This window comes from Odocoileus virginianus, chromosome 15 (genome assembly GCF_023699985.2).
Source record: "Odocoileus virginianus isolate 20LAN1187 ecotype Illinois chromosome 15, Ovbor_1.2, whole genome shotgun sequence".
NCBI classification, from domain to species: domain Eukaryota; kingdom Metazoa; phylum Chordata; class Mammalia; order Artiodactyla; family Cervidae; genus Odocoileus; species Odocoileus virginianus.
Window position 1 is genome coordinate 61728261 of NC_069688.1, and position 25271 is coordinate 61753531.

Below are 25271 nucleotides of genomic sequence, written 5' to 3' on the forward strand. Positions count from 1 at the left end.
CAGGTATTTGGTTGTTGTTTACTTGTTATAAGTCCCCAATAAGCTCTAACTCCCATGAAAATAGGGTCATCTCCCAATGTTTCTGAATAATTTCATCAGTCAGTTCAGGTCAGTTCAGTCGCTCAGTCGTATCCGACTCTCTGCGACCCCATGGATGGCAGCATGCCAGGCCTCCCTGTCCATCACCAGCTCCCAGAACTTGCTCAAACTCATGTCCATTGAGTCGGTGATGTCATCCAATAGAACTATGATTATGCAGCATTCACAAATATTCAGTAAGTGAATACATAAATGAATTAAGATGGTCCCAGTCTGAAAGGGTGACCACAAATGCCTGGCATGGGACAGTTTCCCAAGTCCAATTCTTGATGAGCCCAGACTGCTTCAGTCCTGCAGGCTGGTTTGGGGCCATCCACTTTCTGGAGGTTTCATTTTCAAAAGCTCCTTGGAGCTTCCTGGACTCTGAGTCTTGGTCAGTACTGCCCCATCCACAATGACATCTCAGGGTTGAGTGGTAGAGCAGATAGTCAGACTCCTGAGTCTAGAGCTGGTGGTGTTCCTACCACGCACATTGCCATTATGTTGACCCAGTTCACACAGGACAGGGAAATACAGATCCACCATGACTTGCTCCCAATCATGGAATCCAAAACTTTCTGCAAACCAAAAACTTTTCTGCAAAAATCTGACCTGACTTGGCCTGAACTCATTTGTGAACAAAACTTGACCTGAACTGATATGAAGCTAATTATACTCCTTACTTATGCCACTTATTATGACTAGTCATACATTTTCATATAAAAATAGTAAAATGTTAAATTACAGGGTACTCCTCCACCTCCTTAGTGCCCCATTAAGGACATTATGTATATAATATCTGCCCTGTAATGATCCTATAAGATCTGAAAAGTTCTAAACTCTGAAGCACATGTGGTCCCAGGAATTTCAAATGAGCAACCGGGAATCTGGTATATCTGTGAGTGATCTTATCATCCACAAAGCTTTTACAAAGTGGAAGTAATTTTTTCTTATTTTCCTCTCATGCCCAAAGAATTGAGGAAATTTTCTAATGTGCCTTATTTTCTTGCTTTCCATAAAGCCACTTCATTCTGTGGTTTCAAGATATTAGTTGTACTTGATCCCAAGAGAAATTTGGGGTTATTTGTCCATGAAAAAAAAAATTAATTTTAAAAATTAAATAACAGGCTAAGGGGGAGAGGTGAAGGCCAAAAACATATACAGAGTATACTAACTGTACTCTTTGAAAGAGAAAATCTGCAGTTTTTTCATGTGTATTTATCAACTAGAAAGTATGAGCAAAATTGATAACTGTGGTTCTCTCTGCGATGATTGAGGGAGATTTTTTCTAATTTTGTACCCTTTTATACCTTTAAGTTTAGAACCACATGAACTTATTATCCACCGAGAAACTTAAAGTCACAAATAAACATACCATGAATGAGACTGGAGCCGCAAGTGCCAGGTCAGCGGAGTGACGCGGTCACAGCCTGGTGCCATCCTCGGCGCGGCACACAGTTCCGGCCCGTGCTTTTCCTGCTTTCTCCTTTCGCAGGTAGGACAGGTGCTTTCCCCCTCATTTCCTCCCTGAAGAGCGCGCGCGCGGGCCTTTGTTTCCGGCTCATGCCAGCCGGCCCTCGCTGCCGCTTCGGTCCGCGGGCAGTCTTCTCTGGTAAGAGCTCTCAGCCCCTGGCCTAAGTGGTGTCTGAGCCAGGGCGGCATGAGGGGTCCTGAACCGGAGGCTGGGCAAGGCTGGCGGGTGGGGGCGGTCAGAGCGGCCCGCGGGCCGGGCGGGCAGCCTCGGGTGAGGGCAGGGGCCGGGCGCGGGTGGGGCCCGGGGCTGAGGTGCAGAGGGCAAAGCCCGGGTGCATGGCTCCCGGCGGAACTGAGCCCGCAGTCCAGTGTCGGCTTGACGTTCAAGCTGGGCACTCAAAACAGAGTGCGACTTCCAGAAAAGACAGGCTCATACATGTTTATGCCAGAATGCAGCTGTAGCATTCCTGCTGGACTGGAGAAGACTCTTGAGAATCCCTTGGACTGCAAGGAGATCCAACCAGTCCATCCTAAAGGAAATCAGTCCTGAATATTCATTGGAAGGACTGATGCTGAAGCTGAAGCTCCAATACTCTGGCCACCTGATGCGAAGAGCTGACTCATTGGAAAAGACCCTGATGCTGGGAAAGATTGAAGGCAGGAGGAGAAGGGGACGACAGAGGATGAGATGGTTGGATGGCATCACCAACTCAGTGGACATGAGTTTGAGTAAACTCCATGAGTTGGTGATGGATAGGGAGGCCTGTCATGCTGTAGTCTATGGGGGTTGCAAAGAGTCAGACATGACTGAGCGACTGAACCGAACTGAACTGGACTAGTTTTAAGCACTTTCCCCCTGAGGAAAATGAGAAAGGTTAGGCTTCTGTAGGTGCTTCTTATAACACGCAGTGGATGTGATTCCCTCCCCTCCCTCACGCAGGGCTGCCCCGCCCAATTTTACACTCTAAGAAGCAATAGGTCACTGAAATCCCTGCAAACTTGCGTTGTCCTTCCCCTAAGTTGGGCTGAAGTGATCTGGGGGCAGCTTTGACGGCTAAGGAGGCAGGCTGGTGATCTCAACGGCAGTGTGGGCGCAGTGGTGAGTCACACACTCAATCCACAGCTCATTTCAATGACCAGAAATTGTGGTGCCCAACTGCCGTGGTACCATTTGTCTTAGGCTTTGTTCATATTGTGACGAGAGGATTAAGCTGGGCTCAATTTAGCTTTGTGTAGACACGGCAATTCAAGTCTTGTCCGTAGCTATATTTCAATCCTCCTAAATCTAATTTAAAAATCTCTCAGGTGCCTCCATTTATCATCCATCTCTGCACTGGGTCAACAGGAGCCTTACAAAAATAATATAATGGTGCCTCACCTCTAGGTTCTCTGCAGAGGGAATGGAAAGTACTGGACTTTCAAGTTCACTTTGAAAGAGGCAAGCGGGAAGGAGACCGAGAGCAGACCATAAATCTGTTGGTTGAGGCAGGACAGCTGCCCTGTCAGTCTTTGCTGCATCTAAATGGAAAAATGGGTGATCTAGGATTACCCTTCCACAGTGCCAACAGTCAAGGCTCTGAAAGGTCACATCTATTATGGTTGGCGCTTCTCTCCCCGCGGAGCTGCTTTCTGAGTGGATGTCATACTCATCTCATGCAGAAGGCATGTTCATCATGCCAGAACACTGCTGCTAATATCTGATCTAATAAAAGACACCCTATCTTTTCTTCAAGCTTCATGACGTCTAGCTGCTGTTAGATGATCATCCCTTTCTTCCTCATCTTTCCAACTTTGTGTTTTAAGGACTTGAATCCTTCAGCAAAGTTTTGTTTGCCACCTCTCCTTTTAAAAAGTGATTCTTTTAAAAGTGTAGCACCCAAAATAAACAGCACACTCAGCTTTATTTCCAAAAGTAACTTTATGTTAATAGTCGGTGTGCCTTTGGAAGGAGCCACTGGCCTTTACTAATACTATCAAGTTCCCCAGCAAACCACATGGCACTATTTGTGTAGTATTGTAAGCGGGGAGAGGAAGGACTAGAAACACAGTCTTCACCAAAAAACAAAATTAGGATTGAAATATGTAGCAACAGCTGGTACCAGCCGCTAGCAGTTGAATCCTGTCCAACTCTGCAAGCGGATATCTGAGCACTCCTGGAGCCTGGAACAGGGGGAACAAAAGACCACTTCTTAAGAATGTCAGACCTAAACCCAGCCAGCTAGCGCCCCCAGAAATCGGCAACAGGATGAATTCATCTTCTCAGATCCAATCACTGCGTAAACTCAGCCCTGTTCGCCCTAGGAAGCCCACGACACGGACTTCATGCTCGCTGGAGCTTCATTCGTACACGGAGGCCCTTGAGGGCTCTTCTGGACTCGGGGTCTCCGTTTCACAAGCATTACCGACATGAGGCTGTGGAGGCTTTTCCTGGAGTTCTTTCTCACCAGACCGGTTCCGGCTGCCTCCCGGGTGATGATGGAAAACTAAGGCACCAGCCAACATGTCATCCCCTCATTTTGTAATCATCAGGCAGTTGCACAAAGGTTATGTGGAACGTTACCAAGTAGTCAAAGGCACACTCCCGGGCAGTCTTAAAGGATTTAGGACTGTTAACGGCACTACCCAAGTATTGCGTGTTAAGGAACTCCACCACCAGCCAGATAAAGTAGGTATAAGGGAATGCAATCAACACCTTTTCACTCTCAACCATGACGTTTGGAGACTCAAGGCCTTTCAAGTCACAGCTGAGAACTGCTGCTTGGCTAACCCCTGCAACATTTTCTGATTCCAAAAAGGAGCCGTAAGAAGCCACAGGGAAAGACCCTGCGCACTCTTGCCATGCAGTCATTGCTAAAGGAGGAGTGTTTTATCAGAGATCTTTAAGAGTCCTTAAAATTCTTCACTTGCGGCCAAGTCCGTCTAAGAGATCAGCTGAGCTTAAGTTACATACTTAGGTAGCTGTCGTTTGCCTAAGGGCTTTCCAGTTGGCACTGGTGGTAAAGAACCCGCCTGTCAGTGGAGGAGATGTAAGAGTCATGGGTTCGATCCCTGCGTCGGGAAGATCCTCTGGAGGAGGAAGTGGTACCCCACTCCAGGATTCTTGCCTGGAGAATCCCATGGACAGAAGAGCCTGGAGGGCTACAGTCCAAGGGGTTGCAAAGAGTCAGACACAACCGAGAAATTCAAATAACAGCAGAGCAGATTCAGAACAAGGCCTCTAGCAACTAAACAAGTAATCTGTATATGGGAGACAAGCCCTGAAGGGACTTTCACTAAAATCTTGCTGTTTGGCCTTTAGCACAAAGAACAAGAATCTTTTCTGAAATCCTGTTGTAGGGATTCTAATGTAAATTTCCTTTTTCTTCTTCTAGCCCTAGGAATAGAAGAGAGGAGGATATGTTATGGTCCATCCTGTGCTCTGATCCTGCACCCTTAGGACTAGAAGAAATTAAAGTAGATTTTTGTGTGAATGTAGAAATACATTTACCAGCTACACCAGAAACAGGGGGTTGAAGTCGTGTGAAGCTTGGTTTCTCCAAAGACACGTTGGAAGCGTGGGTACTGAAAGAGTGTCATGGGCATTTAACTGTCCTGTCCAAGTTAACCACAGTCCATGCAGTTTCCCATTATCAGTAGTACACTGAGTGGAAAAAAATCACAGCTGTGTCTTACTGTGCATCAGCTATGTGCCTTTATTTCTAATTCTGATGAAAAAAAGAAAGAAAACCTTCAAAAGAGTGCTATCATTAAAGCAGTTTAAAATGAATAATACAATGATTCAGAGAAATTGAGACAGACAAGTTTTAGTTAATGCTAACTAACGACTGAAAATAGCCGTGAAGCAAATGAAAGTCTTAGAGACCTAAGGAGCATTGTATTAATAGCAATGGCTTCATCCCCATCAGGTGGCTGTGTTCACTTGCTTAAGATCAGTAAACAGACTCTCAGCAACGTGCGTCCTCCGTGCACTCCGAGTCACTCTGAACACCGCTATTTCAATTAGTGGTCTTGCCACTCTTCTTTGGTAGCCTCAGTAAGACAAGGATCAGTTGGGAGTAAATTAAAATGGCAACCTCCAGCATGCAGCCGTGATATTTCCACTACTAAAAGGCACTTGGTTATTAGGCTTGTCTTCACTTAATCATGGACCTGACTTGAACACGCGATTCAAAAACCCCTGCAGAAAAAGCCACCACTCTGTCGTTGTTAGCATGTTGACCCAATAGATAAAAAAGCATCAAAAAAGAAAAGAATGAAAAAAAAAAAGATTTACTTTTCTGAAGTCAGGTACTAGTAAAAGGATCAAAGGATTTTTAAAATCTTAGGGGGATTAAAAACAAGTAAAACAGTAAATATTTCTTTCAGTGGCTGCTAATATTTGTATTCTTCCTAAAGGTGAAAGGCATCTCAGGAAGATGACATTTCTCTTAAAAGAGTGTTTGTAAAAGTGTGTAAATGTATTTGATCAGAGACATTTTCATCAAAGCATATCTTTTGGTAATTGGATTGTGAAGGCAGATTCATATAGCCCCCAGATGCGTCTGAAAAGACTGCAATACCACTAATACAATACCACTAATACGATACCACTAATGCAATGCCATTGATAGAGCTTGATGTTTGCTAGCAGTCCAAACTGGTTCCGGTCATCTCCCCAAAGTGAGGGACTGGATGAGACATGCACATGCATTTTCATTCACGTATCTGTGACTCTAAAGCCAGTCATCTACGGACTGCATATCAAAAACCACAGGGTCAAGAGAGGACATATTCAGTTGCAAATGTGTTTTAGAAATCTAGCCTTTGATAAAAATGGTTTGAGAGCTAACAGAACTATTTGGGAAGTCAGGAGAAAATGTTTTTAAATCTTCAAATAGCTTTTTGATAGACGGACCCAACAAAGTTTGCTTGAAAGATGTTACAACAAGGCAATTGATGTGACTGACCTTCACCCCCCTTAATATTTAAGTTTGAGAACTTATCTCCTTTCATGTTTACATGTGAGATTTAGCTTAATCTGTGGCAAGCAGATTTCCGTTACACAACTGTTTGAATTTCAGGCCACATGCAATCACTTGAACTATTTTACTCTATTTCATGTATTTATATTATGTATTTACCTGAGAGTTAAAAATCAAACTTTTTTGAGGCTGAAGTTAATCATTTACGTTTGTGCAGTATTTTAAGCTTTGTAAAGCATTATGCATGTTACTTTCTTTTTAGATGAAACATATTGTTTAACTATGTCATCTCTATAGAGGAGCTTGTCAATTCCCAAAACATTATAGGAGATAAGACATAAACATTATTTTGTCTGTTTTAAAAATAAATATAAGGATGACACATTTAACCTGCTCAAGTTACCCATTCATCCAATAGAAGGGACTCAACAATTAGCTTTAAAGTTCAGAAGCCTATCCTTTCAGTGTATTCAGTATATATCTTTCCAGTCTGATTTTAATATATATGACAATCGACTAGACATACTTAAAATGTAATGTTTTCAAAAGCAAGAAGTCACAAGAAACCGAAAGCCCCTATGCTATGGATTAAAATAGTCACCTATGCAGAGTTGACTTGGTTATTAGAAAAATATTCATTAATGAATTTTAAAACTGCCTTCAAAAATAAAAATAAAATGTTCCAATACAGGAAATATAAAGTCAAAAGTTTTTCTTTAAGAGTCATGGATTTCTGAAATTTGTATGTCAAAACTTCAAACCACATTTGAAGACTTAAGTTTTGACACTTACAAAGTATCAAAAAATTTGACACTTATAAAGACCAGCATTCTCACTCTCCCAGCCATGACTGACAGACACAGTCTGGTCATCTCATTCCTCCATTAATAGAACTGAAAGTGGAAAGCTCTGTTTCTGAGTTCCAGATACGAACATGAGTTTACCTCCAGCAAAGCTCATTCACACCTGAGTTCAGACCAGTGCGTTTGGGTGGACAGAGTCCCCAATGACGGCTCTGGTCTTCTAAGTCTTTATAAAAATACAATAACTGACATTCAAAATGACCCCTTAATTGTTCTCTCTAAAGTGTTTACTGAACACCACTATTTACCATGCATGTTATAATTAAAGTAAACATAGTGAGATAAACAATAAAATAGCCCATTGTTATCAAGGTGTCATTATAGAGATGGTTATAGGTATTAAGCAAGTAAACAAATAAATTTCAGAATGCAAAAAAAATTAATAATTTCAAGATGCAACGAATGTAATGAAAGAAATATGGAAGGAATTATTTGAGTGACTGAGAACTGGGGACTGTGTTAAATTCGGAGGTCAGGAAACCTGTCTCTGGGAAGGTGATATTTGAGCCTGTGAAAAGATCTGGATACAGAGGAATCCAGACAGAGGGGACAGCAAGTGCAAAGTCCTAAAACGGGAACAAGCGTGGTATGGGTGGAGACAGACTTCCATTGGAAAGAATGAAGCTGGTGAAACATCTTGTTACAAGGGGAGAGAAAGACCAGTTTGGAGGAAATAATAGCTGTGAAATCCAGCCATTTAAATTGATTCAGCAGAATTTCCAATTGTCTTACTGCAGAAACGTCCAAGATAATGTTACCATTTTCCATGACCCACTTCTCCACTAGAATTAAGTTTTCTCTTGTCACCTTAAGCAGTATCAAATCTGGAGAAGCAGGGAAATTAAGGAGCGTTGTGAAAGTTATGCCAAATTTAACAAACATGACACTTGATTTTCTCTATGTATATTCCCGTATTTTAAGGAAAATATGGGTCCCAGGATATCCATGTATCCTATGGAATACGAAGCATTATAGAACTGCTACTGTCTTTTGGAATTTCTTTTCAGTGGCATTTAACAGATTTCTACCATAATGAGACATCATTCTTTCGCATTCTTAGTTCCTTCTCTACCAAGAACTATTTTTAATTATAAAGTTAAACTTGGAACTCATCATAATTTACTTGCCTTCATAATAGTTCATTTTCTCAATTTTAAAATATTGAAGTAGGAATCAGAGGAAAATGTTCATTTAAGAGACTACGAGAAAAAAAATCAGATAAGAAACACTAAGACTTTTAAATATAATTTAGGGTTGGCTAAATACAGTTTTCAAATTTTGTGAAACACTGAGAAAACGTCTCTGCTCTGTTGAAAACATTTTAGGGCACTAAAATTATCTTCAGTAAAGTTAACTGATGCTACTCAATAAATAAATGTTATCAGCTATTAAGTAAGTTTAAAGCAAGCATTTTATGGGCAGCTTGTTAAAGATGGCCCTGTGATAAAATAGAGAAGAGGATTCCCTTATGGGTTTTAGATTCAAATCCTGCCTTGTCCACTTGAATTTTCTGAGCCGCAGTTATTCCTCTCTAAAAGTGAAGTGAGACTAACCTAACCCCAAGTCTACTGCAAGAACTGAATTAGGTCATCATTTTTAACTTTAATTATTCAATGAACCATAGACTTTTCTAGACTATTCCAACACTCCTAAAGGCATGCATAGTGAAATAGCTCACCTTAAGCACAGTAAATGTTTTGTGCTCAGATGCTCAGTCATGTCTGACTCTTTGCAACTCCAAGGACTGTAGCCTGCCAGGCTCCTCTGTCCATGGAATTTTCCAGGCAAGAATCCTGGAGTGGGTTGCCATTTCCTCCTCCAGAGGATCTTCCCAACCCAGGGATCACACCCATGTCTCTTATGCCCCGTGAATTGGCAGGCAGATTCTTTACCACTAGCACATGTAGGAAGCACAGTGAATCTGTTAGCTTCTTTGTAGTTCTTTTTGTTTGTGTGTTTGCTGCAAGAATTTTATTTATTGTCAAGGACAGTCAAGAGATAAAATTAGGGCATAAGGTTTAAGACTAAAGATAATATCAACATATTAGCTTTAAGTTTTTTCCAGTAAATATTTGACTTCTAAAATTTCATTTATAAGGTAAAGAAAGCAATCTTTCTTCCCTCTCCCCAGCCTATTAATACATTTTCATCAAATTTTAAATTAAGCCAATGTAATTGTTAACATTAAGCATTCTGCACATCATTCCTTCAACATTTAAAATTTTTTATTTAAAATGCTACAGTTTTGTTTATATTTTCTCTATTTTATTGACATATAGCTTGATACTTCTCAATTTAGCAGTTAACCAATTCTCTATCAAAATTTATTTATGCAGTTTTACATTGCTTTTTAAAAATAAATATGTTTTTCCATCAGCTTACTTACTCCTGCTCCAAGTACCTATGGATTTATTTGGAATGTTCGGACAGGGCTTGGGAAACCTTCTACAATATGTACTTACATCCTTGATGGTCTTTAAGGAATAAAGTGTTTAAATTAGAAGAGCAGAGTTCAATGTAGACCAAACTCTTCAGTTTGCAAAAGCCATCCGAAGATTATAGGCTTAGAAAAATGTCCTATGAGGATGCTACAGGTGAAAGTGGAAGGAACACGAAGTGAGATATTTGGATTTAGTACAGATATTAAGCTGAACGGTGAAGTTTGTAAGTAGAAAATCGGATAAAAGTGAATGAAAGGAGTGTCAGGATGTAAACCACAGGTGCTCATTAAATTTTACATCTTTCTCTATATAGCTTTCTGCTTGTGGTAGTAAACAAACAGCCCCTGGCTATATAATTGAATTCAGGGTCATAATGGTTAGGATTCAGGCCAATTTTGTGCCTCAACTTTAAATAAATTACCATTCCTATATGAATGTTAAACATTCATGTGATGAATTATCATGTAATCATGTAATAAAAAGGGAATTACCTTTTCTCAAATAGGTCGATTGATTAATATAGTAGTTCAACTTAAAGTTACTTTTAACAAAGTATCAGTCAGCAGGCATCTTAAGAGACACAACTTAGCAACTAAACAAAAAAATCAGAGCAGTAACTGACCAAGAGTAGCCTATTTCTATCCCTCTATGAGCTTCTGGGCAACCTGAGACTCTAAATCTAAAATAAAGTAACCCAAGGGTCAACACCAACTATTGGTCACCTTGAGACAGACCAGTCTGGATCCACCAAGTCAATCCTCCTGCAAACAGAATCAAATGGAGATCAGTGGGTATTTGTTGGCAGTGGAAAGGAAAGAAAGAGTACAAGCGTTGGAGTCAAACAGATCTGGGTTTAAACCCTGGCCTGATGCAATGTAAGCATCCACTCACAAGCATTTATAACCCTGAGGAGCTGTCTGCAGTGTCTGCCTATGTGGAATACAGATGTTAATGCCTGATTGGGTTATTGTGAGAATTAAATGATTTGCTGCATATAAACTTTTAGCATAGCATTTGAGATATCCTGGACCCACAATAAATGGTGTCTTTTAAAGGTTCCCTTTAAGTAATAATTCTTTCAACTTACTAAAGTGAGGAATGGAAACTCAGGTCTCTTCCCATTCTGCATCTGAGCCAGTGAGCAGTCATCACCCAAAAGGGGCAGATAACGTGGCTCTGATAAGCCTTGCTAAGAGCTGTGACAGACCCACTTCCTTCGGAAAGCCCAGGGCGCTCAGACAACACCCGAATGTGGAAGGAGTTACGGCTCCCAGGGCAAGGAAAGTGTTACGGGGAAGGCTTATTTTTTCAGGCTGTTTCCTCTGAGCACATTTAGAGCCTTGGAAATGTGGACCTAGCCAAGATCTGACACATATTAATCACTCTTCACTGCCTCCTTGACAAGTCCTGTGAATCTTCTCATCACTCAACAGCTGGCAAGCCTCACCTCAGTCCAGGCTTCAGCTGGACTTATGAGGATCGTGGGCCGAGACGGGAAACTGGGGATCACCCGCCTCCTGGCTCGGCCGGCGTGGCCTTCCGAGGAGATGAAGGCAAAGAAAGCAGCTAGACGTGGAGGCTGGAGTCTTGGCTTCTTGCTGGTTGTGGTGAAGACCCTCAACATCTCTCAGCTGCAAAATGATAACTCATTGTATAGGATTTTTGTGGGTGGTGTTGATGGTAAAATAATATGAAAGTGCCCTATAAATCATATGCGTATGTGAGCGCTCAGTCGTGCCTCACTCTTGTGGACTGTAGTCCACAAGTCTCCTCTGTCGTGGAAATTTCCAGGCAAGAATACTGGAATGGGTTGTCAATTCCTCCTCCAGGGGATCTTCCCAACCCAGAGATGGAACCCATGTCTCTTACATCTCCTGTGTTAGCAGCCAGGTTTTTTTTTCTTTCTACTAATTGTATAGAACTATACAAAAGAAAGGCTTCTATTTTGATATTTGATGCGTAAAATAAACATTGGACTGTATTTAATTTCAGTCTTAATAAAATGCTCTCCATTAATGGTGACTCTAGTGGTAAAGAACCCACCTGCCAATGTAGAAGATGCAAGAGACACAGGTTCAATCCCTGGGTTGGGAAGATCCCCTGGAGTTGGAAACGGCAGCCCACTCCAGTATTCTTGCCTGGAAAATTCCCATGGACAGAGGAACCTGGTGGGCTACAGTCCACAGGGCTGCAAAGAGAAGGACACAACTGCGTGCACACACAATGATTTGTTGAATGCATGAATGATTGCACACAGATTAGAGCTGGCAGCCTGTGAGGCAGCAGAGAAGGGCGGGGAGTGGGCTGCAGCTCATGGGGTTGCAGAGTCGAACACAACTGTGCTCACACATAAAACAGATTTCCATTTGTGAATTCCAATACTGCTCAAAGATGAGGAACTTTACTCTCATCTCATATGCCTTTGAAATGTACTGTCATGAATAATATATTGAGTTGGCCAAAAAGTTTGGGTTTTTCCGTAAGATTTTACAATATATTACAAATTACAAACCCAATGTATTACAAATGATTAGTGATTCTCTTATCTGATTTTAAATTCACATCATGATATTGGTTCTGATCTGCCTGTAAATATGCAAATTATTCTCCTGACTTAATTACTGTTGCTAGCATTGCTTTAGTGTCCAGCAAGGGTAAAAGCTAGGAATCTCAAATGCACAGTCTTTTTTAATTAGAAATTCAAAGAATCATATGTGATAACTCAGCCATATCTTCTACTAATATGAGAATAACAGGGCTTGGTTTTGCAGAAGCTAAGATGTTGATATTTCTCTTTAAGAATATAAGAAAATAAAACAACTGGACCTGCCCTGACCTTTGTGAGCTTTTTTAAACAATACCTTTTTTTTTTAACATGCATATACTTCCTGATAGATAAAGATGATGAAATAGTGGTCTGGGTGACTAATACACATGCACAAAGGCAGAGACATTTCTATAAAAACCTGCAAACTGTGGTTTCAGTTGCCTATTGCACATTCAGTTAACAGTCAGTTGTCTCAGGTATTATCTTCGTTTTCAGAAAAAGAAAACTAGTAGAAGATCATGGCAAGTCCTGCCTGGGGATATGATGGTGAAAATGGTAAGCATTCTTCTGCTCATGTAGATCAAATAGCAGCTTATTCCCTTTTCCAGTAAAAGAGATATTGAGCACTTAAAGTAACGGTAAAGTCATAGACTAATAGTTTGAAGTGCCTTTGACTTATATTTGCTTTGCATGCATTCTCAACAGTTGTCCTTTGGGCCATGATTGTCTACAAAATGTATTCTGCCTTTTTTCTCCTCTCTTCCTCTCAATGTATAGAGAGGTCTATTGCTAACAGCAAAATATGTATAGTCTGATCCCATAGACTATATTACTTCTGTTGACAGAGACACTTTCATAGTGTAGCATGGAAAAGGGGCATTCTCAAACCTTGAATTTCCATTAAGTTAACCAGAATATCATTTAAGATATCTGAGTAAGTCCTAATCTAGTAAAGTTATATTCCTAAAACTTGGACTCAAGCATTAGATCAAGTTTTGATTGCAGTCATATGCTTGTCCTGGTAGGTCCTGAACACTGGGAGAAGCTGTACCCCATCGCAAACGGAAATAACCAATCTCCTATCGACATTAAAACCAGTGAAACCAAACCTGATGAGTCTCTGAAACCTGTCAGTGTCTCCTACAATCCAGCCACAGCCAAAGAAATCGTCAACGTGGGACATTCCTTTCATGTAAACTTTGAGGACAGCGATAACAGATCGGGTGAGCCCAAAGAGCCTTCTAATTTTTTGTCTTTGACTTTCCTGGGGAAATTTAAACAATAGGGCTTTCCGAAACACAAAGACCCGTGTTCAGTCTTTGGTGCACATGTGCAGCATAGATGCCGTCTACTGAGGCATCCTGAAGTTGTAAAACATTGCCAAGTGTTAAAGGTGACTCTGGGGACTCCCGGCTCTGTCTTTTTTCAGCCCTTTTCTTTCTCAGTGACTCTGTTCCATCTCTTCTGGCTCCCAATGTCTTTATGCCAACTTTACATCCTCTGAATAAACAGGCTTTTCCACAAAATTCTGTGAACCCTCACGAATGTAAAAACTGAAAAGGCAAACATTTTCTAATTGAGATGAGGGTGGAGGAGCACATTAGGGAAGATATATAGATGAACAGTATATTTATTTTGTGTGGCCAGAAAAAAGCCTCCATAACCGTGAAGTGCTTGGGTACCAGTAAAAAAAAAAAGAAAAGAAAACTGGTCTTGGGTGTATCTTGGATGGAATCATTCTGTGCGTAAGTATCTTTGTCTAGCTTCCCCTCTCCCTGTTACGATCATAGTAACTGAATTATCTTCATCTCCCAGAATCTAGCACACTTCCTCGTCCACAGGAAGATTCTCAAAGCTGCTTACTGAACAATTTATTAAATCACAGATTAATAAATCAGCTCTACTGTTAAAAGGCAAAATTTGTCTTAACACTTTCCTCCAAGGTCCTGAGCCTAAATTTTAGACATCTTGGGGCTACGTCCTTTGTTAATATTGGATTAGGTCTGGTAGTATGTGTGTTTTATTAATCATATGGTTGGATAGACTCTCTAAAGCAAAGTGACCCTTCAGTGTTAGAATTTTAAAATTTAAATTTAAATTAAATTAAATTAAAAAGTGACCCTACTGTCCTGCTGGAACTTTCTTTTGATCCCTAGCTAGGGATTCTCAGCAAAGCTGACAGAATACCCTCTTGTATCTTGATCAGTTACAAGCTATGTGTGGAGTGATCTGTTACTAAAAATAAATTGCTAGATATCTTAATGCATACTGTCCATTACTGTCTGTTGAAAGAATGAATGGACTGATAAACAAAAGCAGATTCAAGGAAAGGCCTATAATCCTATAATTCACTCATCTTCCACTATGTTTTCTTGAAAACAGGAAAAGATAAAGTTATAGCCCATGTGCTGAGAACCACATATAACTCACGCACTGTCTTAAGGCGCCCCACACATTTGAAGACCATCATTGTGGACATGGGGGAAAAAACCAACAAGATGGAAACTTTGGCACTGCTGTTTATTTTCATTTCTACTCAATCCAATTGAATGTTAATTTGTCTTAAACGTAGAGACAAGCTAGAGCTTATGACTGTGACACTAATAGCAGTTTCCTTTTTCTTCTAGTGCTGAACGGTGGACCTCTGTGTGAAAGCTACAGGCTGCGTCAGTTCCATTTTCACTGGGGCACCACAGATGACTATGGCTCTGAGCACTTAGTGGATGGAGCCAAATTTTCTGCAGAGGTAATGTAGCTTAGTAAGTGAGTGAAAGCTACACCGAGTTCTCCCAGAAGTAGCGCCCTTCTAACATGTGTATGTGTGTTAGTCGCTCAGTCATGTCCAACTCTTTGTGACCCCATGGACTGTAGCCCGCCAGGCTCCTCTGTCCATGGGATTCTCCAGGCAAGACAACTAGAGTTGTCTATCCTTTTCTAAGGGATCTTCCCCACCCAGGGATTCAAACCAGGGTCTCTTGCGTTGCAGGCAGATTCTTTACTCTCTAACCCATCAGGGAAGCTCCCCTTATCACATAAGACACAATTTCAAGGGCTCCAAAGGAATGAGCATTCTTGGGCCTGTGAAGAATTCCTAGGTTCCACTAAACTTACACAGACACGCTGCGTTTGGCCACAGAGGAGAATTTTTCACGTGAGGGAGGCAGGGGAACTTGCAGACAAACTCCTGAGCCTCAGAATCCGCTTTCATTTCAGAATGTCTCAAAAACTGCCTGACATCAGGCTAACCTCAAAGGGAGTTGCTACTCTCCTTTTAAAGCTCTGATCCCCAGCAGGAACACACCATTTCTGTTCTCATTTAAAGGTTCCAGGGTGCACACACCCGTAGCAGAGTGTAGCCAGGCCAAGGCACTCCACTAAGATCCTACCAAGAGGGCCAGTTTAACCTCCGGAGTCATCACAATGAGTAGCATACTCTGGATGAGGGTTTGGGGTTCCCTGGCCACAGACCACTACTTTCTGGCCTCTTGACTTGCCTCCACATGGAAGTCTGGATTTCAGTTCAAGACATTCTGTCTGTATGTCCACGGTAAAATCAAGAAAATGTGCCTCAAACTCTCAACAGTGGGTACGGAGACTGAAAACAAAAAAATTTTGTTCTTTGTAAGTATGACTATTCAATATGTTTGTACCAATACAGACGGGTTGGCTTTTTTGTTTTACTCTTGTAGAATGAATTTGTAATACACATAGTTTTGCAACATGGTGTTTGTTGTTTTTTTTTTTTCATTTGCCAATGATCATGATCATTTTTCCAAGTCAGTAGGAATTCCTAAAGTCTTATGGTATTTCCATGTATACATATGTTAGAATTTATTAACTAATTCCTACATAGGAACAATTGCAATGCCTTTTGCTTTTCATTCTGTTGTTTGTTTGTTTTACAAAAAAGATCGGCAATGAATACATTTGTACAAATATCTTACACACTGGTGAAAGCAATTGTGTATGGCAGATTTTTATAAGAGGGATTGTTAGGTACAAAGCAGTGTATTATTCATTTTGATAGAAGACTTGGGAATAGTATACAAATAAAACTATGTTACACTGGAAAGCCAGGCTAGTAACTTTCAATGGTACAGAAATCCATTACATGTTTTTTTTTCCTATTTATTTTTCATAAAATTGAAAGTAGACTGAAATCAAATGAGCTGAAAGCCTAAATTTGTAATAGTATTATGTCAGGGGAAGGATATTTGGTTGTATCTAAGAAATCTGAATCAATGACTCTCTTATCTAATTTGAGAAAAGTAAAATTAAACCAGGCTAGAGCTGACAGGTACTCAGTCACTAAGTTCGCCGTATGAGAGAGGGTAGGAGGGAGGGTGGGAGGGAGATCAGCAGGAGAGAGGAGGGGAGAAAGACAGAGGAGAGAGAGAGATAAGACGTGTGGGTGGCAGGGAGAGGACTGGTGTGGTTTAGCGTGACCCAAGCGACCCGCTGATCACTTTACGTTAGGTGGTCAGAGAAAGACTTTTTCAGGAGTAGCATTTGAGTTCAGCCATAATTCCGGTCAAAATCTTGCCATTTTGACTTGACATCCCAGAGGAAAATCATCAGGTAATGCAAAGACTTAAAGCTGTGAACTACGTGCAAGGCTAAAATCTATGCACTGTGCTGAAGGATGGATGCCAATAAGTGGAGAAAAGTAAGAAATGAAAAACTGCTGCATTTTTCAGTTGAGCAATTAGATGGAAGGTGATGCCTTTTCCTAAAATGAGACAATGAAACAGGTCTGGAAAAGAGAAAGTCAAGAGTGCTAGTTTGGCCTTGTTAAGTTTGAGATTCATATCAGATATCCATGTGGAGATATCAAGAAAGTATCAGGAAGTCGTGCACATATACTTGTATATACAGGTCCAGAATTTCAGAGAGGACTTAGGCTGAGGATGTTGGTTTGAAAGGTGTCTGGATATGCTCAAGAGAACCTGCCCCTGGCCAAGACTCCAGATACCTTAGGAGCCCCTTCTCACAAAGTTATCAAGTACCTCAAGTTAGAAAATTATTTCAGTTTTTGTTTCCAAACTAGTTAGCCAGAAATACTTGATCTTCTCACACCAAACAGAGAGGTGTTTTTTTTTTTTTTTTTTTTTTTAAGAAGTAACATTGAATAGTTATGATATTGTGGAAAAAAGAAGTTTTACTTACTGGTTCCAGGATTTGCAAGGTGCCCACTCTATTCAACTCTATTTTCTTAAGAAAACCCTTCTTAAGAGTGCAAGCATAGCCCTTCCCACGCCCTGAATGAAGGGTCACACAAGTTTTATCTATCCAAGCCAAGATACATCTTTGTATATCAACATGTTAAGGTCTAACTTGCATTTTACCTTCACAGTGGTATGAGAAACTGCTCAGTCACGTTGTGTTTTTAGCTTCATTTAGTTCACTGGAATTCTGCCAAGTACCCCAGCTTTGCTGATGCCGCCTCACAGGCTGATGGTTTGGCGATTATTGGTGTTTTGGTGAAGGTGAGTCGTAGAGAGTATCAGAGCTATGCTAAAATTATTCCTTACCAATCAGACCTCAAAATAGGATGAAATACAGCAGAGAGATATTTGCATCTTTCTTTTCTTGAAATGTCCCCTTCTACTAGTGACAGAACAGGTAAACAAGCGGGTCTCTAGTATATGTCTGCTTTCTCTTGACTTTCCCTTCCTGAAGAGAGAAATAAATTTCAGGCAGAGGTGAAATGGGAAAGTGTTGATGGTGGGACTAATTTTTTTATTTTGCAGCTCATCTTTCACTTTCCTTCTAAACTTTCTACATCACAGAGTCAGGAGTTTATCAACTTAATATTTCATCGGGAAAAAAATATGAAGAGGACATTTGTCCCATAAAGAAAGTTCAATTGATATTTAATATGGATGATTCAAATCTTCTACTGGAGAGTTCCTGAAAAGTCCTATAGGGAAGTTATTATTAAATTGAGTATATTTGGGTTACCAACTTTTGGAATAATAGCAATTCTAGTTAATCTTTATTGAACACTTATAACATGCCATTCATTTTAATTAATAGAACAGACCAAAGAGATTTGCTTTTGTATTTTACTTTTGCTAAATCCCTGTATTTTGACTTGCATATCTTTTCTGTTTTTAATTTTTTAAAAATTAACTAAATAGGATTTTACTTGATAACAATTTTTATCTCACACTTTATTTTTTTTAATCTCTAGGTGGGTCAGGCCAACCCAAATCTGCAGAAAGTACTTGATGCCCTACAAGCAATTAAAACTAAGGTAAATAGACTAATTAAGTTGGTTTAACTCAGAGAACAAGAATCCACAGAATCATGGAAATTATTTAATTGCATATTTGATATAAGGAGTAGGAAGTCCTAAGCAAAACCATCAATCTGAGAATCATGTTCCTTATTTCTGAGGTCTCTGACTTGGTGATTTATTTTGGTTTTGTATCTCATAGTTACTGCTTATCCATTTCAGCATGATGAAGCCTGTAGGAGAATGGTTTTCATAGCTGTTTCATGGATCATAACCATGATGCCCACTGTCAGCTTAGAAAAAGATGAATTTCTCTGATATATTTAATCTTAGCTTCACCATTTTGATAATAAAGAGTTAAATCGTATGTCAGAGATTTGCCATTGTCATTCACAGTTTGGAGACCTATCATACTTTTATATAAAATAAATCAAGTTCATGTTGAGTCCAAAAAAATTAAACTTCAAATGCGTATTTTATAAAGTGAGAAAGTTTAAAGATAAATAAGCACTCAATTCAAGAATATAAAAAATTATATATAAAAAGAAAGTGGAAGGAAATGATTAATTTAGATGAAGCAAAAATTAATAAAATAAGAGAAAATATGAATAAATATAGGTAAAATTTTATTAATAAAATGAAAAGCTAATTCTTTGGGAAAAATAACCCAAAAAAGACACTTTTGGCACTTTTGATGATGGGGGGAAAGAGCATAAATACAAAAAATTATTACAAATAAGGAAATGGGTCATAATTAACGATGTATTAGAAGGTGTTAAAAGAGAAAAGCTTGTACAGTTGACCCTTGAACAACATGGGTTCGAATGGCACAGGCCCAGTAAACTGTGGATTATTTTTTCGATCAATGCTTGCTCTACTACCACACAGTTGTCCCCTAACTGAACCCGCTGATGCCCAACCACGATTATGAGGGACGACCATACAGTTATGTGCGGATTTCCCCTAAGCCCTATATTGCTCAAGGGTCAGCAGTACCACACTACACAAGCAAATTCAAAAATTTAGATCACATAGATGAATGCCTGGGAAAATGTAGAGAAACTGACTCAAAATTTATTGAAAGTCTAAATAGACCAATAATCTAAAAAAAAGTTGAAAAAATAGTAAAAAAAAAAAAAAATACAGTCCGTGGGAAAAAAAAAAAGAAAAAAAAAATGTATCCAGTAAAAGAAAACTCTAGGCCCAGACCACTTTATGGGGAAACATTACACAACTTTTAATAAATAGTCATGCCACTTTTAACTAAACTGCCTAGACTAGGGGACAAAAAAACTTATTTCAATTTAATGTAATGAAACCTAATACCCAAACTGGTTAAGAACACCACAAAAAGGATATCATTGGCCAGTCTTACTTAGGAATGTAGCTAAAAGAAATATTAAAATAGATTACAGCAAATCATATTCAACAGTATATTAAAAGACTCATGCTTTCAAACTAGTAGAATTTATCCAAGGAATGCAAAGATGATTCAATATTAGACTATCTCCCAATATAATTCATTACATTAGCAAATTTCACTTGTTAGATGCTTGGAAAACGTTTGATTAAAATTCAGTGTCCATTCCTGAAGAGTAAAAGAGAGAAAGAAAAAAATTCTGTTAAAACTTAAATCGAACTTAAGAAAGAATACCAAATAGAAATTGGAATCAAGCATCAAACTTAGTAGTGAAATATTTGAAGCATTTTCATTTCAATCAAGAATAAAACCAGGGTGTCATGCTGTGACCACCACAAATGAACATTCCAATGAATGTCCTAATCAATGTAGTTGAATAATGAGACAGCTGAGTACATACTAGGATAAGTATTAGAAAATCAAAGACAAAACTATCATCAAGTGTAGAGGATATGATCATTGACATCCACCTGGAAAATTACAAAATAAACATACTTAATACACAAGTACTAATAAAGTTGACTACATAAAGTAGTAGCATATGAACATCAATTTATTTTCTATACACCAATATGACCAATCAGTAAAGAAATAAGAATAAAGAATATAGATTATAAAAAAATTTTTAACCTTTGCTTATACTTAGCCAAGTGAAGAAGGAAGAAGACAAATCAATCACAATTCTAATGTAGCATATTTTCAGTTATCTATTACTTTTACTGTTTATATTTACAAACATGTTGTTGCTGTTATTTAGTCAGTAAGTGGTATCCAATTCTTTGTGACCCCATGGATAGTAGCTCACCAGGCTCCTCCATCCAGGGGATTCTCCAGGCAAGAATACTGGAGTGAGTTGCCATTTCCTTCTCCAGGGGATCTTCCCGACCCAGGGATCAAACCCGGGTCTCCTGAATTAATGGAGAGCTGAACCACCACGAACATACCAGTCATGAAATGCCATGTAGTCGAAAAATTGATTAAATGCTTTGCTAAGACCTATCTACCAAATAATATGTATGTCACATATGTAATGATGTAAATGTTTTATATCATGGCACAATAATATATTGCTTTTCTTTTTCTCTCAGAACAAGCAAGCTCCATTCACAAATTTCGACCCCTCTGTCCTCCTGCCTTCATCCCCAGAATACTGGACCTACTTTGGTTCCCTGACTCACCCTCCTCTTCACGACAGTGTCACCTGGATCATCTTTAAAGACCACATCAGCGTGAGCTCCGAACAGGTAGAGTATCGGAGGTGCATGCACAGAAATTGGAAGTGCAAAGCAGGAATATCAGTTCAATTCATACTGAGGGAAACTATTATTGCAATTTGATTTTGGAGAGTTCCCTTTTCCTTTCAACTGAAAACGATTTATTAGTGACACAAGGTCTATTTAATGACCAAAAAGTAAAGTGTATTTATAAGCACTTTTTTCCCTTTATGTAGAGATTCAGAATTCCCGCTGTTCTTTTCACTTCATAAGGAAAACTCCAGCCCTGTTACGTATCTTCCTAAGAGCTTCAACAACAAAAGAGAACGGTCACTGGGAGTGCCACTCAGGTTTCGGGAACTGTGACGCCCGAGCGGCGTACCTTGGTCGTTGACGTCGGTTTTCCGTTCTTTTTTAAAGCTTAAGCTCTTAAATATTCAGCAAAATATCTCATTGTTTATCATTATGATAAAACCGCCATTGATTGTGGAGAAGGAAATGGCACCCACTCCAGTGTTCTTGCCTGGAGGATCCCAGGGACGGGGGAGCCTGGTGGGCTGCCGTCTGTGGGGTCGCACAGAGTCGAACACGACTGAAGCGACTCAGCAGCAGCAGCCGCCGCCATTGATTGAGTAACGCTTTTTATCAGGTGCCTTCCAGACGCTTCGTCAGTCAAGTCTCACAGCAACCCTGTAGGACAGGCAGTGTGACCTGTCGGTGTAAGAGCTAACACTCCTTTAGCAATGCCAAGCGCCATTCTAAGAACCTGATGTGTGTCAGCCCATTTAGCCTTCACCAACACACAATGAAATAGCACCATATGGAAATGGAGGCGCCAAGCAGGGCAGTCTCTTTCCCAAGCGTGAGAAAGCTGGGATTCTAATCCAGTCAGTCATGGATAATTGAAGCCAAGTGCTTGGTGCAAAGACATGTGGAAGAACCGTTGGCTTCCTCCCTTTCCATCTGTGAAGCCACTGCAGTCTTCAACCCGATTTTCTAAATATCAGGGCATCAATCATATTAGGAAAAAGAAGTGTTCTGTGTGACATCTATAGCTTTTGCTTCTCTAAACATGTTATCCTTCCCCCAAGCTGGCGCAGTTCCGCAGTCTGCTAGCAAACGCTGAAGGTGATCGAGAAGTCCCCATCAAGTGCAACAACCGGCCGCCCCAGCCTCTGAAGGGCAGAACAGTGAGAGCTTCATGCTGACGGGCCCAAGAAGAAGCTCATCTTCCCTCAGGAAGCACAGCTCTGCTTCTGACATAATCCAACAAAACAAGCTTTAAGAAACACGTTTCTTTCAATATTAGTAAGACAGCCTACTTGCGAATTTACTCTGCAGAACGCAAAATTATTTTTTGTTCTTAATGTTGATCTCAAATAGTAATCTGTAAGTTCACTAAACTTGTGCTTAAATTCAGATCTAGAGCATTGACTTCTTTATCATTGCAATCAAGGCATACTTCATTTCTTAATGACTTTTATCCCTTTGCATTTTATTCAGTTTAATTGAACCAAAAATCATTTTATCTCTTTCTTCTTGTCTATTATGTACTATACTACTAGAAGGTATTAGGTTTCTACCCCATTTACATTCAAGAATCTTAAATGCTTTCATTTGCAACATTATTTTGATGCAATATCAAGTCTGTTACTCAAATGTGATGATCTAAGAGCAGCTTGAGATGAAATGTTAGGAATTCATTTGCTTACTCTTGAAGACCAATATGCAGCTAAGATGACAGCTGGGTTTTCTATCATTACAAAATAAATGGCCCAACCTTGCTGCCATTTGTGTGCTCTATTATAAAAATGATACATCTCATATAAGAACTGACACTTCTGATTATTCCTCCACCCATTAGCAAGGCCAAGGGGGCTGTCCCATTATTATAACTAGTTAGCTTACAGGAAGAATCTGTACATCAAATTTGGAAGAAAAATCACCTGTGAATTATTTATAAAAATAATGACAGAATCACTTGACTTAGAATCATATAGAAACATCACATAGTCATTTAGTCTGGTGTGCACTTAACCTGAAGTCAGTTCTTTCTGAAGCCATATCTACACTCAGAATTCTACAAATCTTGTGTCCAGTGTTTAGTTTTGTGATTTACTTACTTTCTCTTCTCTGAGAAATCGTAATGGTGATCAAAACCCACATCCATTCCCATGTTCTAGTCTTGTCTAATGTCACAGAATCAGTCAAAACTTCTCACAACTGTAATCATGGTTAAAAAGACAGACAAACCAGATTCTTTATTGCTCTGAGGGCAATAAAGATCCTAGGAGACATCGTTGTACCTTAAAATCCTAGGAGACATCTTTGGAAATTTTTATTTGGAGCCCAGAATTTAAGTGAATCTTCTTTATTAAAAATGTGAGGGCCAAGGAGCACTTCATTTATCTCAGCCCCCATAAACATTCTAAAGGATTAAATACTTTCTTTGCAAACGTACTCTGACTGTGTGTTTTAATATATATTTGCCAGATATTGAGGAGGCCTGAAACAGGCTTGATAAATTTTTCATCTAAAGTTATCAAAGGTCATCACGTGGGCCAAAGAAAGAGAAGTATGATTTTAAGAAATACCTTTGCAAAAGAGGCTCAGGACCTACAACATTTGAAAGTATTTTCTGAAAATAAATTAAACAATTTAAAAATAAATCTCATGGCAAGAATAAGAAAAAGGACCCGACTTGATGACCCACATTTTTTTTAAGAAAGTTAAAAATGGATTCCAGGATTTAAATATATCTGTAAGTCTTATTATGGAAAGGGCAAAGAAGTGACAGAAGATATATGATGGTCATCAAACTTTATCCCTTAGCTAAATGCCAGGTGGAAAGCGTGGATCCCGGCTACTTGCTTCTGCCAGGATTTCACATATTTGGCAGAGCCCACAGGTGCATTATGGGAGCTGTCCACGTTTCTCTGAAGTAGCCGATAAAAGCAGCTGCTGAGAGGAGACATGTGGAGAAGACATCGGATCACCTAAGCAGGCAGCTCGAATGTTTCTTTGACTCACGTTCCTGTTTTGTGCCCTCTCCCTTTGTTGCCAACTTGGGTGGAGGATTTGAATGTCCTGCAAGGATTCTCTGTCTCTTCCACAATGTTTGGCCACTGACTTTATGCCAAATCTGCTGGGCTTCTAACCATCCAGAATAACCATGCCAGCTGATGGGCTCAGCAATAGGTTCAAGAGTAGAAAGGCGCTTCTACCCCCTGGTGTCTTTTGTCTCAGGACCACCCTCTTCATAAATACCATGCTGAGCTTTAATGAAACCCTTTAGTTAATCTGTGAGTCCAGGTAGCTCCAGCTGTTTTCTAAATTATTCATTTCTATAAGCTTCGGCAAAATAGCTCTGAAAGCATTAAATTTATCAAAGAGAATTAGGGCAAAAAGGAAGGGAAGAAATGCTGAAAGATTTAATTTCCTGACAGAACTCAGAAAATTTTCATTTACTGTAATTCTGGTTGTTCTATATTAGTGGTTCTTCACCCTTTTGTGATCATGGATTCCTATAAACATGTGAGTAAAGCTATGAAACTTTTCCCTACCTCCCCACAAAATGAAAAGGATTATATATATCTGAAATTTGACATCGATTTTTAGAGTATTTAGGGACTCATTCCCTTCTTTGGTTCCTCATAACAAAGTCAATCCTGGACCCCAGGATGAGATCCTGACTCTAAACAATTAAAAAAAAAAAAAAAAAAAAACGAGCTACAATGGACTCCTGGTCTCTCTTCATCTCGCTTCTTAGCATTTATTTTTGTTTTTGTGCCTCATTTTTTATAGCAGGTCCTTAGAGATAGAATAACAGTGTATTCCCAGTATAGCTCATGAATTATCCCTTTGCTGTTTTTCTATTTTCCAAATATTGTTTTGGGCTGGTATGGGGTCCCATTGTAAAAGAGATGAAAATAAAAAAAGAAAGATAATCCAAACCTCCGTGAATTTGTTCATTTATTCGTAGGCAGACTAACCAAGAATTACAATGAGAGTAAAAAGGCTTAGAAGAAAAAAAAT

General features: G+C 39.6%; 1 protein-coding gene across 1 annotated transcript in view; it reads left to right on the forward strand.

Annotated features, from left to right (window-relative positions):
- The window catches only part of CA1 (carbonic anhydrase 1), a 108628-nt gene extending 83667 nt beyond the window's left edge, over positions 1–24961 (forward strand). The window contains exons 2-9 of the mRNA XM_070477439.1: positions 1396–1573; positions 12860–12919; positions 13390–13587; positions 14992–15110; positions 17755–17850; positions 18558–18620; positions 21111–21266; positions 22328–24961. Of these exons, the coding sequence (XP_070333540.1) occupies positions 12883–12919; positions 13390–13587; positions 14992–15110; positions 17755–17850; positions 18558–18620; positions 21111–21266; positions 22328–22444 (786 nt within the window). The 5' untranslated portion in view covers positions 1396–1573; positions 12860–12882 and the 3' untranslated portion in view covers positions 22445–24961. The remainder of the gene's footprint in view (positions 1–1395; positions 1574–12859; positions 12920–13389; positions 13588–14991; positions 15111–17754; positions 17851–18557; positions 18621–21110; positions 21267–22327) is intronic.
- Positions 24962–25271: the final 310 nt, after the last annotated feature.